This window comes from Pristis pectinata, chromosome 1, assembly GCF_009764475.1.
Source record: "Pristis pectinata isolate sPriPec2 chromosome 1, sPriPec2.1.pri, whole genome shotgun sequence".
Taxonomy (NCBI): Eukaryota; Metazoa; Chordata; class Chondrichthyes; order Rhinopristiformes; family Pristidae; genus Pristis; species Pristis pectinata.
The window spans coordinates 25583301-25602879 of NC_067405.1; the positions used below are offsets into that span (position 1 = coordinate 25583301).

General features: G+C 38.4%; 1 protein-coding gene across 1 annotated transcript in view; it reads left to right on the plus strand.

The window, feature by feature from the left end:
* LOC127583300 (low-density lipoprotein receptor-related protein 1-like) overlaps positions 1 to 19579 on the plus strand; it is a 1307163-nt gene that overhangs the window by 720266 nt on the left and 567318 nt on the right. The window contains exons 13-14 of the mRNA XM_052039177.1: positions 1607 to 1826; positions 3544 to 3736. Of these exons, the coding sequence (XP_051895137.1) occupies positions 1607 to 1826; positions 3544 to 3736 (413 nt within the window). The remainder of the gene's footprint in view (positions 1 to 1606; positions 1827 to 3543; positions 3737 to 19579) is intronic.

Sequence of the window (19579 nt, forward strand, 5' to 3'; positions counted from 1 at the left end):
TAAAGCAAGGAAAGTTATAATAGATAATAGGATGCTCAAAGGTGCATTGGAACAGACTAACATTAGTGTTCTAGGGCACTTAGTTTGAAAGGTGATATGGAAATTTTGTCCTCATCAGTCAAGCTAACAACAGAGCCTTAATAAACATGAATTTGATCACAAATGGAAACCAGTGTAGTGTTCAAAGCCACCAATGCTATCATTGGAAAAGAAAGGGAAAATGATCAAATCATATAATTGATTACTGTGAACAGGTGTTTTGTTTAATTAAAAATAGAATAATTGATCAATTATTATTTATTTCCTTCTGCTTTAGCCCAGAATCTTTATATCTTTGCATCTAAAGTAAGTTGAAGGCATGTTGAGTAATATTACATGGTGACAAATATTTTGTGTGGTCCCAACAGCAGGGAAGAGACTTCCCAAAGGGATACAAGAGTACCATTGTCAATGCTGTCAGCCTCTTTACAGTCCCTCTGGAGCCAACACCTGATTCACACACATGATGCATGCAGTGAGATCCCCATGATGCCTTTCCAGAAGCAGCAGGGCTGAGATGCTGATCCCAGCAGTCTCATGAAAATTTCAAGCTGAATTTACTTAACATGCCTCACTAAGTTGTATCATCAATTCAGCTTTCTCCTGTTGTCTGGAAAAATACGTCTTCTAAACCAGTCAACAAACTTGACCATTTGCTTACAAAATAAAATTACTTTCTCTGAGCTAAAAATTGTGAAAAAAATCTATTCTTTTCGTTTTCTAAGAAGATGACTGAAAATCACACTTTTTCATGAACAATACAAATGTCAGAATATCCTTTGTAATATCTTTAATTGTTTATTTGATGATTAACAAGATGAGGTGAAAACGTTGATGTTTGTTAATTTGACTAAAATAACTTTATTTATCTTAAGTAGATGTTAGATCATAGCCAGTGAAGGAATAATATAGTTGACTGCATGTCAATGGCTATCAAGTAAGTAAGTAGTGTTGAAATTCAAAATATGCTTAGAAGGTACACAATCTTGTAGCTGTGTTCATTCTGTGCATTTGGATGTACTACTGTATAATGTGTTCTATCCCACTTCTTCCACAATTGCAAATCAATGCTTAAAACCTATAGTGCTTGTTGTAGGTTGCGCATTCTGTTGATAATGACAATTCCATTCAGATCTGTGGAGAAATAACTATTTTTGAAGATTTCAGTATTTGCATAAAGAGTTTTTACTGCAAATATTTTTTTGACCCAGAAATTTTACCTTGCCCTAATGGGTATCCTCCATGGTTCTTATAAGTGCACCAATTGTTATCTTAGTCATGTACAGCCACTGTAAATTTCAATAGTGTTTGGGGTCTTCGGCCTCAGGTGCTACTGAGCTGGCATTGAAGGGGAAATGAAGTAATTTGATGATCAGCAAGCATAGCTCACTTTGGGAAGTGCTGGTTGAATGTCCAAGGTTAAGCAAAAACTATCTGGAAATAGCTGCTAACAAATTTCATAGCAGGTTGCAGTTCAATTGTAGAGTGCTAAAATATGCAATTTAGTTTTTAAGCCATTGTATTTATAGTTGACCAAAGCTTTAATGCATTACTGCATTCTGTGCAGCTGGATGTACTGGACAGATTGGGAAGAAGAAGAGATAGACAACATGACAGGAAGAATCGAAAGAGCATGGATGGATGGCTCCAATCGACAACTCTTTGTGACAACAATGATGCTTTGGCCTAATGGTTTAACTCTAGACTTGACCACTGGGATACTATATTGGTGTGATGCATACTATGATCATATCGAAAGAATCTTTTTGAATGGCACAGGTAGAATGGTGAGTATACGTTATTTTTGTGTGTTGTTTCATGTTGTGTAATTCCTGGCACTATGACTCAAATGCTAGGATTTTACAAGAAAATTATGAATCTACCTAACAATATTAAAATTCCTCTTCAAGTGGTCCGAAGTAAAATTGACAAAGGTAACAGGATAATTGATAATGTTGTTATTTAAACAAATATCAATTTATTCATTCAATTTATTCATTGATTTAAGCACCAGTTGTATTCAGCCAAATTAAAAGGATGATCATCAGTTAGTTAAACAGTTTAACCTTGAAAACAGCCTTGAAATGCCTTTTATTTGGGTGCTAACTGCCTGTCTTCCTCTAATAACCAGGTATCATACACTCGTTATAAAGTGGAATTTCATCTTTGTCATACTAGTAAATATCAAAATATAACTTGCAGTGTATATGCCTGCAACAGCAGTCCGATTCTTGACTCATGTTAGAGTTTGATTAGTTAGATTTGTTTACCTTAAAGCAACCACCACCAACAGCAACCAACACTGAATGAAGCCAGGATAAACAGACTTATACATCATCAAACAGGAAATTCTTAAGAAAAAGAAGGAAAGTTTTTGAAATATACAAAACTAAATATGGAGCTGAGAGACGGAGGAGAGCTAGTGCTGTGATCCTGCATTCAACAAATGTGGATCATTGCCATGCAACTCTTTCTCCCCCTCTGATTTCTGCCATGACTCTTTTCTAACCGTCCCTAGCTGCTATCTCTCAGCCTGTCCTGGTGGCCAATCATCCTGTCTTCCTTCCTCACAGCTTGGTTACCCCCTCCTTCACTGTCTGTGGACAGCTGAAGGTTTGCAACACCCATCTCTTCAAAGCCAGTTCTCCCAGGACAACACTCAGCAATTTAACATGCTGCATTATCCTGAACCCAAATTTGCTGCCTGCCATCTCCACCCTGCTATTTTACTGTATGCAGAGGAGTGAACAAGTTGACCATCCACACCTGGCTTGCATCCCATGAGGCAGAGCAGGCACTGAGAGGTGAGTAGGGTTCAAGTAGTGCACGTAGTGTATCCTGAGGCCCTGTCCACAGAATGCCCTGACAGACTGTAAAACCTCCTTGGACATCTGAGGCTTTTTAATATTTCAACATGATCTTTGTAGAGATATTTTAAAACAATTCAAATAAATTAAATATTATTTTAAAATCAATTAATGTACACATAATTATATTAAATCCATTTAAGTCAATAAGTAAGTGAAAGGCATCCTTCCCTTTATCCACATGGGCATTTACCCATGCTTGAGGAAGTTTGACTTGTTCTGATGCACCAGTAGCTGATGGCCAACACTTCTTTTTGGAACCATCTGCTATCTATCAGCACTATTTGGCTGAGTATCTGATGTAAATGAAGCCCAATATCAGATTTACATCAAGCCTCATCATTCCTGCAACACCCAAAAGTTGCGGACCCAGATTACTAGGCCTTCTTAGTCAGTTATGCTTCCAAAAAAACCTATTAAAATAACTACCACATTTTTATGAAAATATGTAATAACCATAAACAATTCAGATTTGCACAGTAATTATATATTTTGCTAATGACCTAGAAATAACATTTTTACAAAATGCTTCTCACGTAAGATATGTATTATCTTTGCTGATTTATTATCTCTTATTACCAGCTTCTGTTCAGTTTGTTATTTATATTTAGCTCTTACACTTTTACAAATATTTCAGATAGTATATGCTGGCAAGGAAGTGAATCACCCTTTTGGCTTGTCACATTATGGAAAATTTATTTTCTGGACTGAATATACAAATGGATCCATTTTTCAATTGGACTTGATGACAAGAAATGTTACACTGCTTCGAAAGGAAAGACCACCATTGTTCGGGCTGAGGATCTATGATGTTCAGCAACAGTTACGAGGTAGTGTACATGCATAACGCTGAAACAGAGTAATTTTTTCACTAATTGGGCAAATCTTTGAAAATAAATTGTGTAGAGATAAGATAGATGCTATTTTTCATATCTAGCTATTCATTACTTCTTGTTATAAAAAGATTAAAAAGGACAGCAAAATAAGGTATAAAAATAACATTAATCCATCATGATTTATACATCCTATTAAAATGCAAAATAAGGCAGTAAACACAGAGTAAAGAATCACTTGTGGGGATTGCTATGATGTATGTGACACTTTCCGGGAGTGTCTGAGCAGTCATTTATGAACAAACAGAATCATCTCTGATATGTGATATCTGAATAATTTTCTTTAAAAACACACATCACATATGCTGTTTTCCATTTCCGCCTTGTCTTCACATGAACAAGCTCCTTAAAGTTGTGGCAAATTGAAAATAACCTCACCCTGCAACCATAATGGACTTTCCTGGGGGTGGCAGGATGGTGGTGGGGGGGTGAATGAAAATCATGGACTGTAGGACTGTAGAGGGAAATGTTCAGGTACCATTGCTTTATACTTGAGGGCATAAAATAATAGATTGTGAAATCATGAACTTTGTATGCATATGTACTTGCATGCATATGGACAAAAGTTTAAACACACCTTTTTTCCATAATAATTACATTTCCAGTCTCTGAATGAATAGACAATATAAAAATGAAAGAGATAGTCGCAAAGCAACCATAATCCGCAGTCCTTTGAAATTGTCTTTAAACCCAACCTTAGCTTTCAATAGTCATCCCTTCAACTTTTTTTGTTATTTATCCTGTCTTCTGATTGATTCACTGATGGCATAGCCTAAGAAATTCCTGCTCCAAAAAAACAGAATGTGCAGTTGACCATTGAATTAATCTCTAATTGAATAATATTGTGTCCACTTCTGGGTGTCTCAGCGCCCATCAGGAAATTTGATTCCAGTCTATCCAGCTGGGTTAGTGTTTGTTCTGGCATCTTCCTTCTGCATAAAACAAACTCAGATTATATCAACAGTGGCATAACAATCAAACTACAACTCCATTGGGATTTTCAACTCACTCGACCAAAAAAAACTACAGTTCTATTTATTCACAGAACCACCAGATTTTAGTTAACCCGCTTTCACTGAAACTATGCTATTTAAAGGGCCAACACACTCTCCTCACAGAGATCTTTGATTTCTTGCCACTTCAAATACAGACTCACAGATGTGCTTGGACTGCTTTGCATGTGGAGGACAAGGTCACAGTCATTCCCGGCTTCCTAGGTTTCAGGATCAATCCTGGTTGCTGCTGATTTTGCCACATATTACCATTTGCTATACATCACTACACTAAGGAGATCACCAAGAATTAATAGAGAAGGAAAGAAGGCTTTATCTGCTTTTCATCAGCCCACAGGAACAAAGCAAAGTGCACAAAGATTTACCTGCAAAGCAAGCATCTATCTCTGAAGTGCAAACATTCATTGACTGCACACATGAACTATTACTCCTTACAGAGACCTCTTTGGCAACCTCCTGCCAAGAGAAACCAATTGTAATTTTGCAGGGTTTCCATGGCTCCTTTGCAAAAAGAACATGCCTCCTGTAGGCATCATTCAGTAGTAATACTACCCTGTGGCTGGAAGAGTGTTGCTTGTATTATGTTGTTTAAATATATGACTGTCAAGGTCAGAGTTGCCAGTCTAAAATGACACTATGTGTGGCATTACACAGGGAAACCTGGCAATGCTATTCAGTGAATCTCAAATTGAATTTTATGGGAATTCAAAAACAGTGTTCTGGTGATAGGGTGTTGGTGAGGCCACATCTGGAGTACTGTGTTCGGTTTTGGCTCCCTTACCTAAAAAAAGATATTATAGTTTTGGAGGCAGTCCAATGGAATTTCACTCCACTAATTCCTGGAATAAGAAGGTTGATCTATCAAGAGAGACATAACAGTTTGGGTTTGTATTTCTTGGAGTTTAGAAGAATGAGGAATGAGCCTATTTAAACAAATGAGATCCCAGAGATGTTGGGATGCTTCCACTAGTGGGAGAGTCATGAACAAGGGGGCATAGCTACAAAATAAGGGGCTGGTGATTTAGAACTGAGATGTGTAGAAATTTCTTCACTCAGAGGGTAGGGCATCTCAGGAATGCCCTGCCCCTAAAGGCAGAGGCCACGTCATTAGATATATTTAAGGCAGAGATGGATAAGTATTTGAAAGATAGAAAAATTGAAGGATACAAAGAATGGGCACAGAAAAGGCATTGAGGCCAGCATAGATCAGCCATGATCATAATGAAAGGCAGGGCAGGATTGAGGGGCCGAGTGGCCTACTCCAGCTCTTATTTTCTTGTGCTCTTACCACATTATAGGTTTAAAATGTAGTGATGCAATTACTAAACTATTACATCCAATCTCTCTCACCCATCAATCTTTGTCTCTCGCCACGATCATCACCAGTCTCTGCCGTATCACCAAACAGCTCCCCAACACACACAGACACACGCAAACTTAATACTATATTTGCCGGTTCTCATCTGGCCTACCAAGAACTCTGCAAACACACTATCCTTACCTTAAGTCTTTAAGTAGAATCATGTAAGGTCATCATCCAAATATAACTTATATAAAGACTAGAAAACTAAGAAGATAACTGTAATAACTGAAAAAATTTTTGCATTTTACATTTTTACTCTGAACAATAATGCCAGTAGTTCCCTACCTTTGCAGCTGTATAATTATAACTATATCTTTATATAATTGGACTAGTTGCAAGAGCACATTTTTTTAATATAAAAACAGCATCATATGATTAAATTTCTCAACTTGTAGAGATAATCTCTTTCCGTGTATTGCTGTGGTGCTTTCTTCCCGATGATTGAACCAATATAATTTTGCTAATTTCTTTTTCTTTTAATCTTAGACTTGCACCACTACAACTTTAGATTCATTCTCGAATTATAGAAAAGAGGATTTTTAAGCTTTAGCATTAAGGATTGATCTTTGAACCTTCTGCTTCTTTTTTATCCCGCTGATTTAATTTTGTGCTTATCAAAGGAGTGTAAGGGAACATTTTTGATTCTGAAATCCAGTGGCAATTATAGCATGAGTGAGTGCAGAGTAAAGCTCCATTTAACAATGAATACAGTGCCAGATTCAGAAGAGGAATCCACCTGCATAGTATGACATTTAGCGATATTATCAATATAGTGGAAATTAGAGTTAAATTGAGGTCAGTTCTACACTGCATGTTCATCTCCACTAGGATTTGGATAAAGACAAACAAAATGTATTTTATATGGGATTCTTTTTGTCAGAAGATAGTGAAAGTTTTCATCCTATCAATATGGAATGGATTGAACCCCGGTCTCATATGTGAAAGTCTTGTTTCCAATCTTGCTGTATAACACAGTGCCCTTCAAATTCATTTCAAATTAAGTTTGCCATGAAAGATCATTTAATAAGATCATCAGATAAGTAGGCATGCACAGAGCTCCACGTTATCTCATTTGAGATGAGTGTGATCAGGGGATTATAAATCTGTGCTGACCATTGACTCCACTCCAAACTTTCTTCTCAATTTACTTGGTTACTAAGTACATGCAACTATGGTTTGCATTTTTGCAACCCTTCTATCAGTAAAACTGCTGACAAGAAGCTCCTCTCATTTGTTTACATGCATCAAACTCTTTTACATTATTATCTTTTACATTGGTCATAAAAATACTTATAACCTGTTCGTAAGAAATCCCTATGTCCTCGACATTGCCTGATGTGTTAACTCATTTTAAATAATTTACAGGCAGCATAGAAAAATCTGAGTGTTTCCAAAGCTTTTATAATAGTCTTGGATAGAATACAAAATAAAATTTTCTTTCTGCTAGGCAATCTCTTACCTCCAAGAAACGTTCTCTTAGAATTTTATCAATTCTGCTTTGTGTACTTCTCTTCCAAGATCCTCTTTTGATTCTTGTAAACTGTAATTTTACTCGTCTATATGCTTTTTCTGCTCACTGCAATGACTAGATTTTGATTGAGCACAGAAGTGAGAGGCCACAGTATTAGGGAGCTGAAGATCCAAGGTGCTGCAATTAGGTACCCATAGATCACAGTAGTCAGACCAAATGCAAACTGAACTGTGTGTCAAATCCAGAATGGGATTTGGGAGTTGGTGGGACGAGGCTGAGGGAATAGTATCATGTAGGGGTTCATCTCTGAATTGCAGAAGAATGAAGCAAGTAGAAGGGTGAATCAGGGCTGGTAATTGGTAATAATCAACACTAAAAATTAAATCTGGTGTCAGAAGGCTACACAAAAGACCCATACAGCATAGAAATGGGTCCATTTGGTCCACCTCATCTGTGCCAACCATGATGCCTATTTACACTAATCCCATTTGTCTGCATTAACCCCCTAACCCTGTATGCCATTCACAAAATGCACATCTTCCCCCTCCCTCCACCTTTCCGCTTTCCTTGGGGATCGGTCCCTCCGCGACTCCCTTGTCCACTCATCCCTCCCTGCAGATGACCCTCCCAGCACTTATGCCTGCAATCGCACCAAGTGCTACACCTGCCCCTACACTTCCTCCCTTATCATCATTCAGGGCCCCAGGCAATCCTTCCAGGTGAGGCAGCGCTTCACCTGTGAATCCGAGGGTGTCATTTATTGCATCCGGTGCTCCCAGCGCATCCTGCTCTACATTGGTGAGACCCGATGCTAATTGGGTGACTGCTTCATCAAGCACCTTTGTTCCGTCTGCCACAAAAGCAAGGATCTCCCGGTGGCCATCCAACATGTCTATCCATGACCTCCTCTACTGCCACATTGAGGCCAGATGTAGGTTAGAGGAACGACACCTCATATTTCACCTTGGTAGTCTCCAACCTGATGGCCACAACATCGATTTGTCTAGTTTCTGGTAAACCCTCCCCTCTTCTCCACCCCTTTTTTTCCTCCTTTGTCTTCCCTCATTGCTGTGACCCCCTTCTCTTTCTTCTTCCCCTGCTCTCATGACTTGTCCATCCCTTCACCCGCCCTTATGACCTGCCTATCCTCTCCCCACCTCCTTCCCTTTATTCCACCACTACTCTCTCCTGCCAGATTCCTTCTTCTTCAGCCTTTGCCTTTTTGTACCTATCACCTCTCATCTTCTTACTTCTCCCCCTTCCCCCAGGCCCAGCCTCCTACCTTCCCCCTCTCACCCAGACTCGCCTATCACCTGAATTTACCTACCACCTGCCTGCATGTACTCGTCCCCCTCCCCCAACCTTCTTATTCCGGCTCCTGTCCTCTTCCTTTCCAGTCCTGATGAAAGGCCTCAACCCGAAACGTTGATTGTTTATTTCTCTCCATAGATGCTGCCTGACCTGCTGAGTTCCTCCAGCATTTTGTGTGTGTTGCTCCAGATTCCAGCATCCACAGAATCTCTGGTGTCCCCGTTGGCCTTTCCTATCTAAGTATCTGTGCAAATGCCTTTTAAATGTTGCAACTGTAACTGCCTCTACCACCTCCTCTGGCAGCTCATTCCAGATAGTCAGCGCCATCTGTGTGAAAAACCTACCCCGCAGGTCTCCTTCAAATATCTCTCCTATCACTTTAAACCTGTGCTCACTAGTTCGGGACTCCTTTGCTCTGGGTAAAAGATTTTGACTATCTATCCCATCAATGCCCCTCCATTTTATTATCCTCTATAAGGCCACCGCTCAACCTCCTACATTCCAGTGAGAATAACCGCAACCTATCCAATCTCTAGCCTGTCCAAACCCACTAATAACTACAGTTCTCCATTCCAGGCAGATGAATTTCTGGTGAATCTCACTGCCCTCTCTATTACTACTGCATCCTTCTTGCAATGGGCGACCAGAACTGTACACAATACTCCAAGTGTGATCTAACAAATGTTTTGTTCAGCTGTAACATGACATCCCATCTCTTATACTCAATGGAGACACAGGAGACTGCAGATGCTGGAATCTGGAGCAACAAACAATCTGCTGGAGGAACTCAGTAGGTCGAGCAGGATCTGCGCAGGGAAAGGAATTGTCAATGCTTCGAGTCGAACCCTTGCATTAGGACAAACAACGGGTGCTGCCTGACCTGCTGAGTTCCTCCAGCATCTTGCTGTTTTTCCATCTAGATTCCAGCATCTGCAGTCCTTTGTTTCTCCATGTCTACCATTCTTCTTTCATCAATTTTCTTGGATACCTCCTCAAAAAACTCAATCAGATTTGTGAAACATGATCTCCCCTGCACAAAACCATGCTGATTTCTCCTAATCTGTCCCTGCCTTGCCAATGAACATGAAACCTGTACCTTGGAATGTTCTTCAATAACTTTCCTACCTTTCCTGCAGGGCTCACCCACCTGCAGTTGGGATAAATTGGGATGCTCTCTAGGCATCTATGACATATATTAGAATTGTTGAAACTGGCAAATAAAATATTGCAATTGAGATCTCACACATATTGTTAGATCAATTTGTGAACTTGTTTTGGCGCAGTGCAATAAACTAATCCAGTAACACAAGTGGTAATAGGCAGGAAGGGAATTATTTAAAGGAACTTATTATAGGTTGGCTGCTGTTTTGCCATTCATGGTCACATGTATATTTTGATTTCAAAAATTAATTCTGACTTCCAAAAAGATGCTGATTTTGCCCACGCAGCTCTGGTTAGATTGTGTCCACACAATGACACTGAAATCAGAAGAAGTCTTGTGAGATTGCTTTTGTGTCAAGAAGCAGAGGGTTAAAACAGAAGGGAACAGGAAGAAGGAGGACATGAAGACAGAGTCCAAATCCACAGGAGCTATTCAGGGAGTGTTTCTTCTATATGAAATCCTTGGAGTAGTGATATATCAGAATAGAGCAAATTGTATATAGAGCATATTGATTAGAGCCTGTTATAACCACAGATTGAGCCTCATAGCCACATTCTGGGCAATTTGTCAATTGCACTCTGTGGAATATTCACACAAACTTTGGAATGCCACTGTGTACATCCTCTCTTTGTTTCTTGTGTTAAGAATTAGCACTGATTGGAAATAGAAGGAATTTGATTTGCTTTGGGGAGTCTGGCTGGTGCACAACGAATCAACATTGTATTTTGTGTTGGGAAGGATATTCTGATGGCAGGAAGAAACATGGAAGAATGAAGCCAGTAATTTGAGTTGTGAGTTAGCTACCAATCTGTACTTTAGCCTTGGTGCATGGCATGTATGTGAGTAATCACAGCAGCAGTACTTGTCAGAGTGTGAAATGGAATTTGCAATGCAGTTACAACAGAGTGATTCTTCACTAAGGAAGAGACCAGGATACTTTCTTGCACCATCATTTCAAGCAGAAGCTGAGCAGAATCACAATTTTTCACCAATGACATACGTTAAAACTATTGTGAAGAAGGAGAGTTCGCTCAAGGAATAAAAATGATAGCAACTTCCTTTAAAATCACACAGGCTGGTTAAATTACTTGATTTTTTTTACAATCACCAAATGTTTTTCAGATTGATGTATGTTTGTTAGCTTGTGATTTCTGAACTTGTGAAACAGTTTTATTCTGGAAATTGCTGTCTGTCCAGTTTTTGAATGTTGGAAGCAGCTCATACAACCTACACATGTGAATTCCTATATCGTTTTCTTGTAAGTATTCTCAGAATCTATTTTATTGGGGAACTGATGGCAGCATCAAACCACAAAATGTGAATGTGCAAAAGGTTTCCAGTACATGCTTTTCAACCAATCAAGGTCTTGGAAACAAATTTAGCATTGGGACAGAAACCTATCAACTGCATTGTGAACAACCCTCACCAAGACCATCACTTAAACTACTCACCTTCCCATTTTCTGTCAATTCTTCTGAAAATACTTTGAAAGCCACACAGATTTGGAGGTAGTCTATGACTAAATATAAATAATTAAGATTTGCCGAATATAATAATAAGCTACACATATCCACGAGAACTCTTGTGTTTTATATTACAGAAAAATGGCAATTCCTCATATTGTTAGCAGGGTAATGAAACTATCTTGAAATTTAATAGTATCTGTATGTGGGAATATAGTGGATTTTTTAAATCAATGTTGTTGATAGGTTATGGGCAAGGAAACAAAATCACTATGAAGACCCAGTAAGTTCAAATGGGAGAACAAGAATAGCTTCTGCCTTTACATGGTGCTTTTAATTCAGTGAAAAATAATCCCAAACTACTGCTCAGCAAGATTATGAAAAAAAAAGTTGCTCAGCTCTATAAAGGGATATTAGAAAAGATAATCATTTTTTTTAAAGAATTAAGTTTTAAGGAAGGAAGAAAGGTAAAGAGACAGTGAGAGGGTTAGAGAAGTAATTTAAGTACTTTGGACCTTGGCAATGGCAGGAAATCATGGTGGAGTAGGTGTGGGGATACTCATGTGGTCAACACAGGAGGAGAACATACAGCTTAGAGGGCAACAGAGCTGGAGGAGATTACCAAGGGATGGGTAAGACAATAGAGAGTGGAAAAGACTCAAAGATACAACACTGAACTCTTAGTAATATTTGACAAGATGTCACTTTTCAAATTCAAAGCTGAAAATGTGAAATTTTTGAGTAACACAGCTCTCACGGTGTGGGCCAAGTTAAATTGGAAATGAAATCTCACAAAGCCGCATTGAAATAAATAGGTGCCCTGACTTTGAGTTAAAATTAAGGTCCAATTGATGGACAAATAATTTATTCTCAAATATGCTTGTTAATTAAAACATGGACCATTTTTTAACTGGGAAAAATATCAGAATTAAGGTTTTCTTTGGTATTGAATAAACTGTTTGTTTCTGAGATGTGGCAACAATTTGAAGCACATTTGAGTAGTATAAATCAGCTTTTATATTACCTCTTGCTACTGATTCCAATCTTCTAAACCATATACATATAACATGTGCCCAAAGCCATAAACCACAATGTGTCAGTTAACATATTGAAATTAAGTAGGAAATATTGTCATAGCAATTCAGAAAAGTGGATGCTGACAGAAAGTAGGACCTAAAACTGTGAGATGAGGTAATCGGGAATTTGTGCTCTATGCAAGAATTTTAATAATACAAAGACTTCAGACATTTCTGGATGAAAAATATGCTTTCACGATATCTGATGCTAGGATGACAATGAGGCAGGTAATAATGCATGGATTTGGAGGATTATCTTGCAAACAGATACAAGCAAGTGATGGAGTTTGGAAAAAGAGAAGATTGAATGGGAGGTTTTGGAAAAATACATACTGATAACAAAATGATTTCTATCATTATTCTAAATTTAAATCAACTTCAAGGAAAAGAGACAGATGTAGTTTTCTTCAAAGAAACCCCTACTAATATAGGTGAAAGAAGTGCTATGGATTTTAAAGAAAAAGACTGAAGATACTTAAGTAAAAAACTCCAATTGTGTTACACAAATTATATGCTCAAAAACAATCATGCAATCAATAAATATCTTAAATATATCTGACGGAACCACTGCAGTAAAATAGAAGGATCTCACATTTTTAGCAGGATAATGAGATTATCTTGAAATTTCACAATGTCTTTACTGTGGAAACATAATGAACTTTGAATCAACCTTGTTGAAAAATCGGGGACAAGAAAAGGACATATGCCCTATCAATGTAATCCTTCTTGCACCTTAAATTTGCCATCAGAGCAACCAGCTTCAAACTGAGTAATATTTTTGTTTCTACCATCCTGACTGTTGGATTAATGGAAGCCGTTTTCACTCTTTGAGCTCTTCCTGATATACCAATTTTAAATTTACTTTTACTAATTTCCATTCATATCCTGCAGGATGTTTGCAAATACCTTTCACTTATGAAAAATTCAGTGAGTTACTATTTTCAGTCTCCACTGCTCAGGAACCTTGTGCTAAGCCTGATTATTCACAAATAGAAGTTTTATTGGTTCTGATGAGGCTTGAGCTTGTATGTTTTTCTTGGGTTTTCTGTGAATATTTCATATATCAGATGCAGATTTCATGTAGATATCAAATGCAAACTGATGTGATTTGCTGAAAATAAAATAGAATTTCATCTAAGTAATCAGAAGCTTTTTTCAGACACTATAATAGAAGGACATGATAGTCAGAGTTGTACTCTCAATTGTCTTCAATTCAATGTGCATAAAAGAAAAAGATAAAAGTTGAAATTCTCCCACAAATAATAAATGGCACGGTACAAATGCAATTTTCATTCCTAGGTTCCATGGAAAATATTATTTATAGCTAACTGCAACAGCAAATTACTGTCATGCTCCCCACCCAAAAGTAAATTGCATGAAAATGTATTGAAACTTTGCACCATGAATATAAAATATTATAGGTATTCTAAATGGAAATTCAGTACACCTAAATGAGTTCATGGCTATAATGATGGAGTAACATTTGGAGAAGGAATATCATAACAAAATCAGTTTTCTTTTTTTCTCTGGAATGAGAACAGAAAATGCTGGAAAAAAAACAACAAGTTTGACAGCATTTGCAGAAAAAGAAACATAATGTTTTGGGTCATAGACCCTTCATCTCTCCTCTTGCATTGTCTTCATTTTTTTCTGGACATACAGCATATCAGTTGGAATGTCTAAATATGTGCAGTGCAGTAAATATGGTAAAAACAGATTTTGGCTCTAAAATCAACAAATAGCCGGTAATGCAGAATAGAAGAATTTATAGCAGGATTATTTTATAATGAGAGTTTTTTTTTGGAATCTGCATTTCATTTATTTTTGATAGGAAGATTATCAATGAATTGGCTGTAAGGAAATATCCCTTTGTCTACTATTTGTACTGAAGTTGCAACCTGTGATCATGAAGATGAACCCATGAGTAAATTCATTGCATGTGATAGACAGGCAGTTGGAACTCTGGAAATGAGTAATGCTCCAAAAGACCAGTTAAGTCTATTTAGTTAATTCTAGAATTTCAAAACAAAGTAGATGGTTCCCATCCAGATTATCCAGTCGTAGGGAAATTGCTGGAGAAAGTTTTTAGAGATAGGACATACGAGCATCTGGAATCCAATGGCTTGATTAGGGAAAGCCAGCGTGGCTTTGTGCGGGGCAAGTCGTGTCTTACTAACTTGGTTGAGTTTTTTGACAAGGTGACGAGAGAGATTGATGAAGGTAGAGCTGTGGATGTTATCTATATGGACTTCAATAAGGCATTTGACAATGTCCCATATAATAGGTTAATCAAGAAAGTTCGGATGCATGGGGTCAGTGGAGAATTGGCTGTGTGGATCCAGAACTGGCTTGCCCATAGAAGACAGAGGGTGGTGGTTGAAGGGACTTATTTGGGCTGGAGGCCTGTGAGTAGTGGTGCTCTGCAGGGATCTGTGCTGGGACCTCTGCTGTTTGTGATGTACATAAATGGATAAGTATGTTGTTGGATGGATTAGTAAGTTTGCAGATGATACCAAGGTTGGTGGAGTTGTGAATAGAGTAGAAGACTGGCGACAGATACGGCTTGATATAGATCAGTTGCAGATGTGGTCAGAGAAATGGCAGATGGAGTTTCACCCAGATAAATGTGACGTGTTGCACCTTAGTAGGACTAATGTCAAGAGGCAGTACATTCTTAACAGCGTTGAAGAGCAGAGAGACCTTGGAGTGTAAGTCGATGACTCATTGAAGGTGGCTACACAGGTAGATAGGGTGGTTAAGAAGGCTTATGGAATGTTTGCTTTCATTAATCGAGATACTGAGTATAGGAGTCAAGAAGTTATGATGCATCTCTATAGAACTCTGGTTAGGCTGCATTTAGAGTATTGCGTGCAATTCTGGTCACCTCACTATAGGAAGGATGTTGAGGCTTTAGAGAGGGTGCAGAGGAGGTCTACTAGGATGCTGCCTGGATTAGAGGGCATGTGCTATCAAGCATGTGCTGGACAAAATTAGGCTTTTTTCTCTGGAGCGGTGGAGGTTGAGGGGTGATCTGCTGGAAGCGTATAAAATTATGAGGGGCATAGACAGGGTGGCCAAGCAATATCTTTTTCCTATTATTAAGCGATCCAATACTAGAGGGCATGCACTTAAGGTGAGAGGGGGTAGGTTCAGAAGAGACGTGAGGGGTAACTATTTCACTCAGAGAGTGGTGGATGCCTGGAATGCGTTGCCTGATAGGGTTGTGGAGGCAAATTCATTGGGGGCTTTTAAGAGGGGCTTGGATGGCCACATGAATGAGAGGAAAATGGAGGGATATGGGCATTCTGTAAGTAGGAGGGATTAGTTATGTCGGCACAACATTGTGGGCAAAAGGGCCTGTTCCGTGCTGTACTGTTCTATGTTGGGTCTATTAGATTTATGTTATCTCATTTTTGCTTCAGGCTGAACAGTATTGTTAGATATTCCTCATGAATTAGCCATTGGAATCAATTAGTGTTTAAACAGAAAGTTGCTGATATTAGCCATAGATGGAAGACTTTGTTAATTTTTGTCCAGTTGATGAATATCATCCTTAATTTCACCATCTTCTCTCATTGCCAACAATACTGAGTTGTTAGCACTTTTATCTTCAAGTCAGAAATTTGTTGGTAAACTTTGACTGGTTTATGAACATAGTCACAGTTAATATTTCAGTTCAGCACTGGTAAGTTTTGTATTGTGAGGGAAATTTTCCTCCAAATGTAACACTAAGTTGAGGCAAAATTAACATCCTTGTGTAGAAAAGCTCTGATGGTCCCCAGATTTTTAGTCAGCATTCTTTCCTTCAACAAAATCACCAGAAAGCAGAATTATTGGTCATTTATTAGTCCAGGGGTGCACAGACCTGTGGTCCCAAAGGACTATTATTAGTGGGAGCAGAAGTTCAGAGGATAAAATTGTTGTCAATACTGTGTGTGTGTAGCAAAGAAATCGGGTTTATATATACAAGAAACGTGAAAACACAGAAATATTTTTTAACCGGAAGGTTGAGGCATGCTCAATGTTAGTTACAAAAAAAATCTTTCCCTACCTATACCACGGCCACAGGTGTCCATTTTCCTCCTGATAATTACCCTCTCTAACTTACCATTGTGACTTTCCAAGCTGCCACCTCCTCCCTCTCACCTCCCAACCACACCCCAATGCTCGATCATTTGCTCAAATTGCATTGCAGTCACCTGCCTGACCAACTCCTTCATCAGCCCATACCTGGAAAAATGTAGATATGGGGAAAGAAAGGTTATGCCAGGATAGTTTCCTTTGGAATATAGAGGCTGAGGTCAGAATTAATTATGAGAGTGCAGATAAAGAAAATAAGAAGGACCTTTTGCCCTTGGCAGAGTGTCAAAATCCAGGGGACAGATTTAAATTAATTGATAGAAGGATTAGAGGGGAAATGAGGAGAAAGGTTTGCACCCAGAGGCTGGTAAGGATCTGAGACCTGAAAGCATGGTAGAGGCAGAGCCATCCGTATATTTAAACAGTACTTGGATGTGAACTTGAAGAGTTGAGACTTACCAGGCTATGGACCTAGTACTGTAAGTCGAGTATCTTTTTTTCAGCAGACACAGCCACAATGGGTCAAATGGTCTCCTTCAAAGTCAAAAATTTTCTTTGTTTCTATGAGCATAATTCATTTCACTTATTTTATGATCTCCACGCTGTAATGGCAAGAGAGTATTAAAGAAAGGTCTGTTCTTAATGGATTGCATGTGAGTAGAATATTGGTACTCCTTTCCAGGAGTGGTTCTCTCATATGTGACATCAGGAACTTTCAAGGAACAGGTCTGGCCTGCAGACCACTGTCTGAGTACCCTGATCTGGTTGCTGATCATGAGATCCTCCTTCCTGTACACTTGTTGAGGTACATCATTGATATCACACCAATTATTCTACTTCATTCATTATGTGTGAAGTGCTTTAAGGTGATTCTGATAGGCAAGGCGAAGTCCTGTATGCATTTAAATCTTCCCCACACCCCTTTGCAATAGTAGTTTAGACATCGGAAGTGAAAACAATGATTAAATATGTTATAAAACAGACTCAGTTGCTCTGGGCATTGTATTGACTGAGTAATCATGCAGCTGTTTGTTTTAAACCTCCAAGAATACATCAGTGCTATGGTGCAACCAACCACAGCAAAGATTGACCTAAGCCTTAATATTTATGTTTGCTAATCTCAGTAACACCTCCTGTGAATTATACTGTAGTAAGCATACACTGAAGAACATAACCCCCTGTAACTGATTATGAATGTCTAGTAATGATTTAATGGCTGTTACTAATCTTCAATGAACCATAAAAGCTTCTTTTTCAAGTTGATTTCATTTCAAGATTGGTGTATTCTAGTAGGCTAAAAACAAATTGTTACAAATCGATAAAATCCCTGTAGCTGTAAAGAAAGATTTTTTTTAAATGTGCTGTAACTTGTCCTTCTTTTCAGTGATCATGTGTCTATCTTATGCTCTTGCACTGAAGGCTGAAATATAAAACATGATTTTGATTGTTAACCTGAAAAGAAAAATACTATGCACCTCAAGGGTTAAAAAAAAGCTTAGCTTTGGGTTCCTCAGTTTAGAGTGATTAGTGCTTCAAGTCATTCTAACAGCTGAAGGCTGAAAAGGTCCACAGATCCTTGTATTCCTCATGTATGCTATTATTACATTGGAGGAAATTTTAGGGAATCTACTCTTTAGGACAATCTATTGCATCCCCATACTAACCAGTAAACATAAGTCTCCTCATTCCTTTCAGCTGCTCATTTCCTGCAGACAAATTCAAGCAAAGGATATAGGCACAGTATGAGGTTTGGACTCCTTGAATGGAACAAACAGTTCTCTAAGACTACTACTGCACACTGTTCTTCCTTTTCTGTAAAAGTAACCACTATCCCAATGTACTCTTTTTTGCTCTGACTCAATTCAAGCAAAAGGGATCAAAACACTAGCTTAGTCACAATTAACTGATCACAGATGTGCTCTTTAACTAGTAAATGTTACCATACATCCAGGTAGCAGAGCCAGGGACTTCCATCATATATCTAGCTATAAGGATGTCAGAATTCATATATTGAAGGCACTTATAGACAACAATACATTTTCTATTTGCACAGTCAAGAGTTCTGTTTACACCATGCATGGATTTTCTGCAATGCAAAACAAAATCAATGTCCAACACAACAATAGGTACCAAAGTGCATTTAGTCTACTGCATGAATGACCATGTGTATGCTGGGATACCAAAAGACAAGGCAACTGAGGTCACTTAAAATATCATAATGCAATTGAAAGCCCTGTCTAAAAGATACATACGAGAGGGCTTATAGAGTAACAAGTAAAGAAGGCATTAGCAGTCTTAGGAAGCACATTTTACAACCTGAATTAATCTGATGGAGTCCAACGGTACCTGTCTCCAAGGCCAGCATTGATCTTAATTGCACCAACATACCACAGGAAAACCTAAAGTTCAATGTAAACGGAGCAGGAACTGAGGGAAATGAAAGGGTTGTTCCAACTGTTTGTTCAACATTAATTTCTGATGGCTTCAAGTTTGATCCAAGAGGAACCTTTTAGCATACCACCCTTCTTTTGAAGAATCTGTCCATAAATCAGGATCCCATTTCTTAAATTATTAACATCCATTTCTTCAAATTCCTTTTGGAATGGAGCATATCTTTGTCTGCATCCCACATCTTTGATTCCTCCAGGTTTGATGAATTGACTGGTCATCCTTATTTCCCAAATATGTCCAAATCCCTTTGGGCACAACTCTGAGTTGTTGCCTGGGTGAGATTAAAAAAAACATCATCAGCGAAACACTGGGAGGAGAAAGGGTAGGACAGGACATGATCAATATGTTGGCTCAGTGACCATTACCAAGGAGTCTTCCTTCCAACACCAG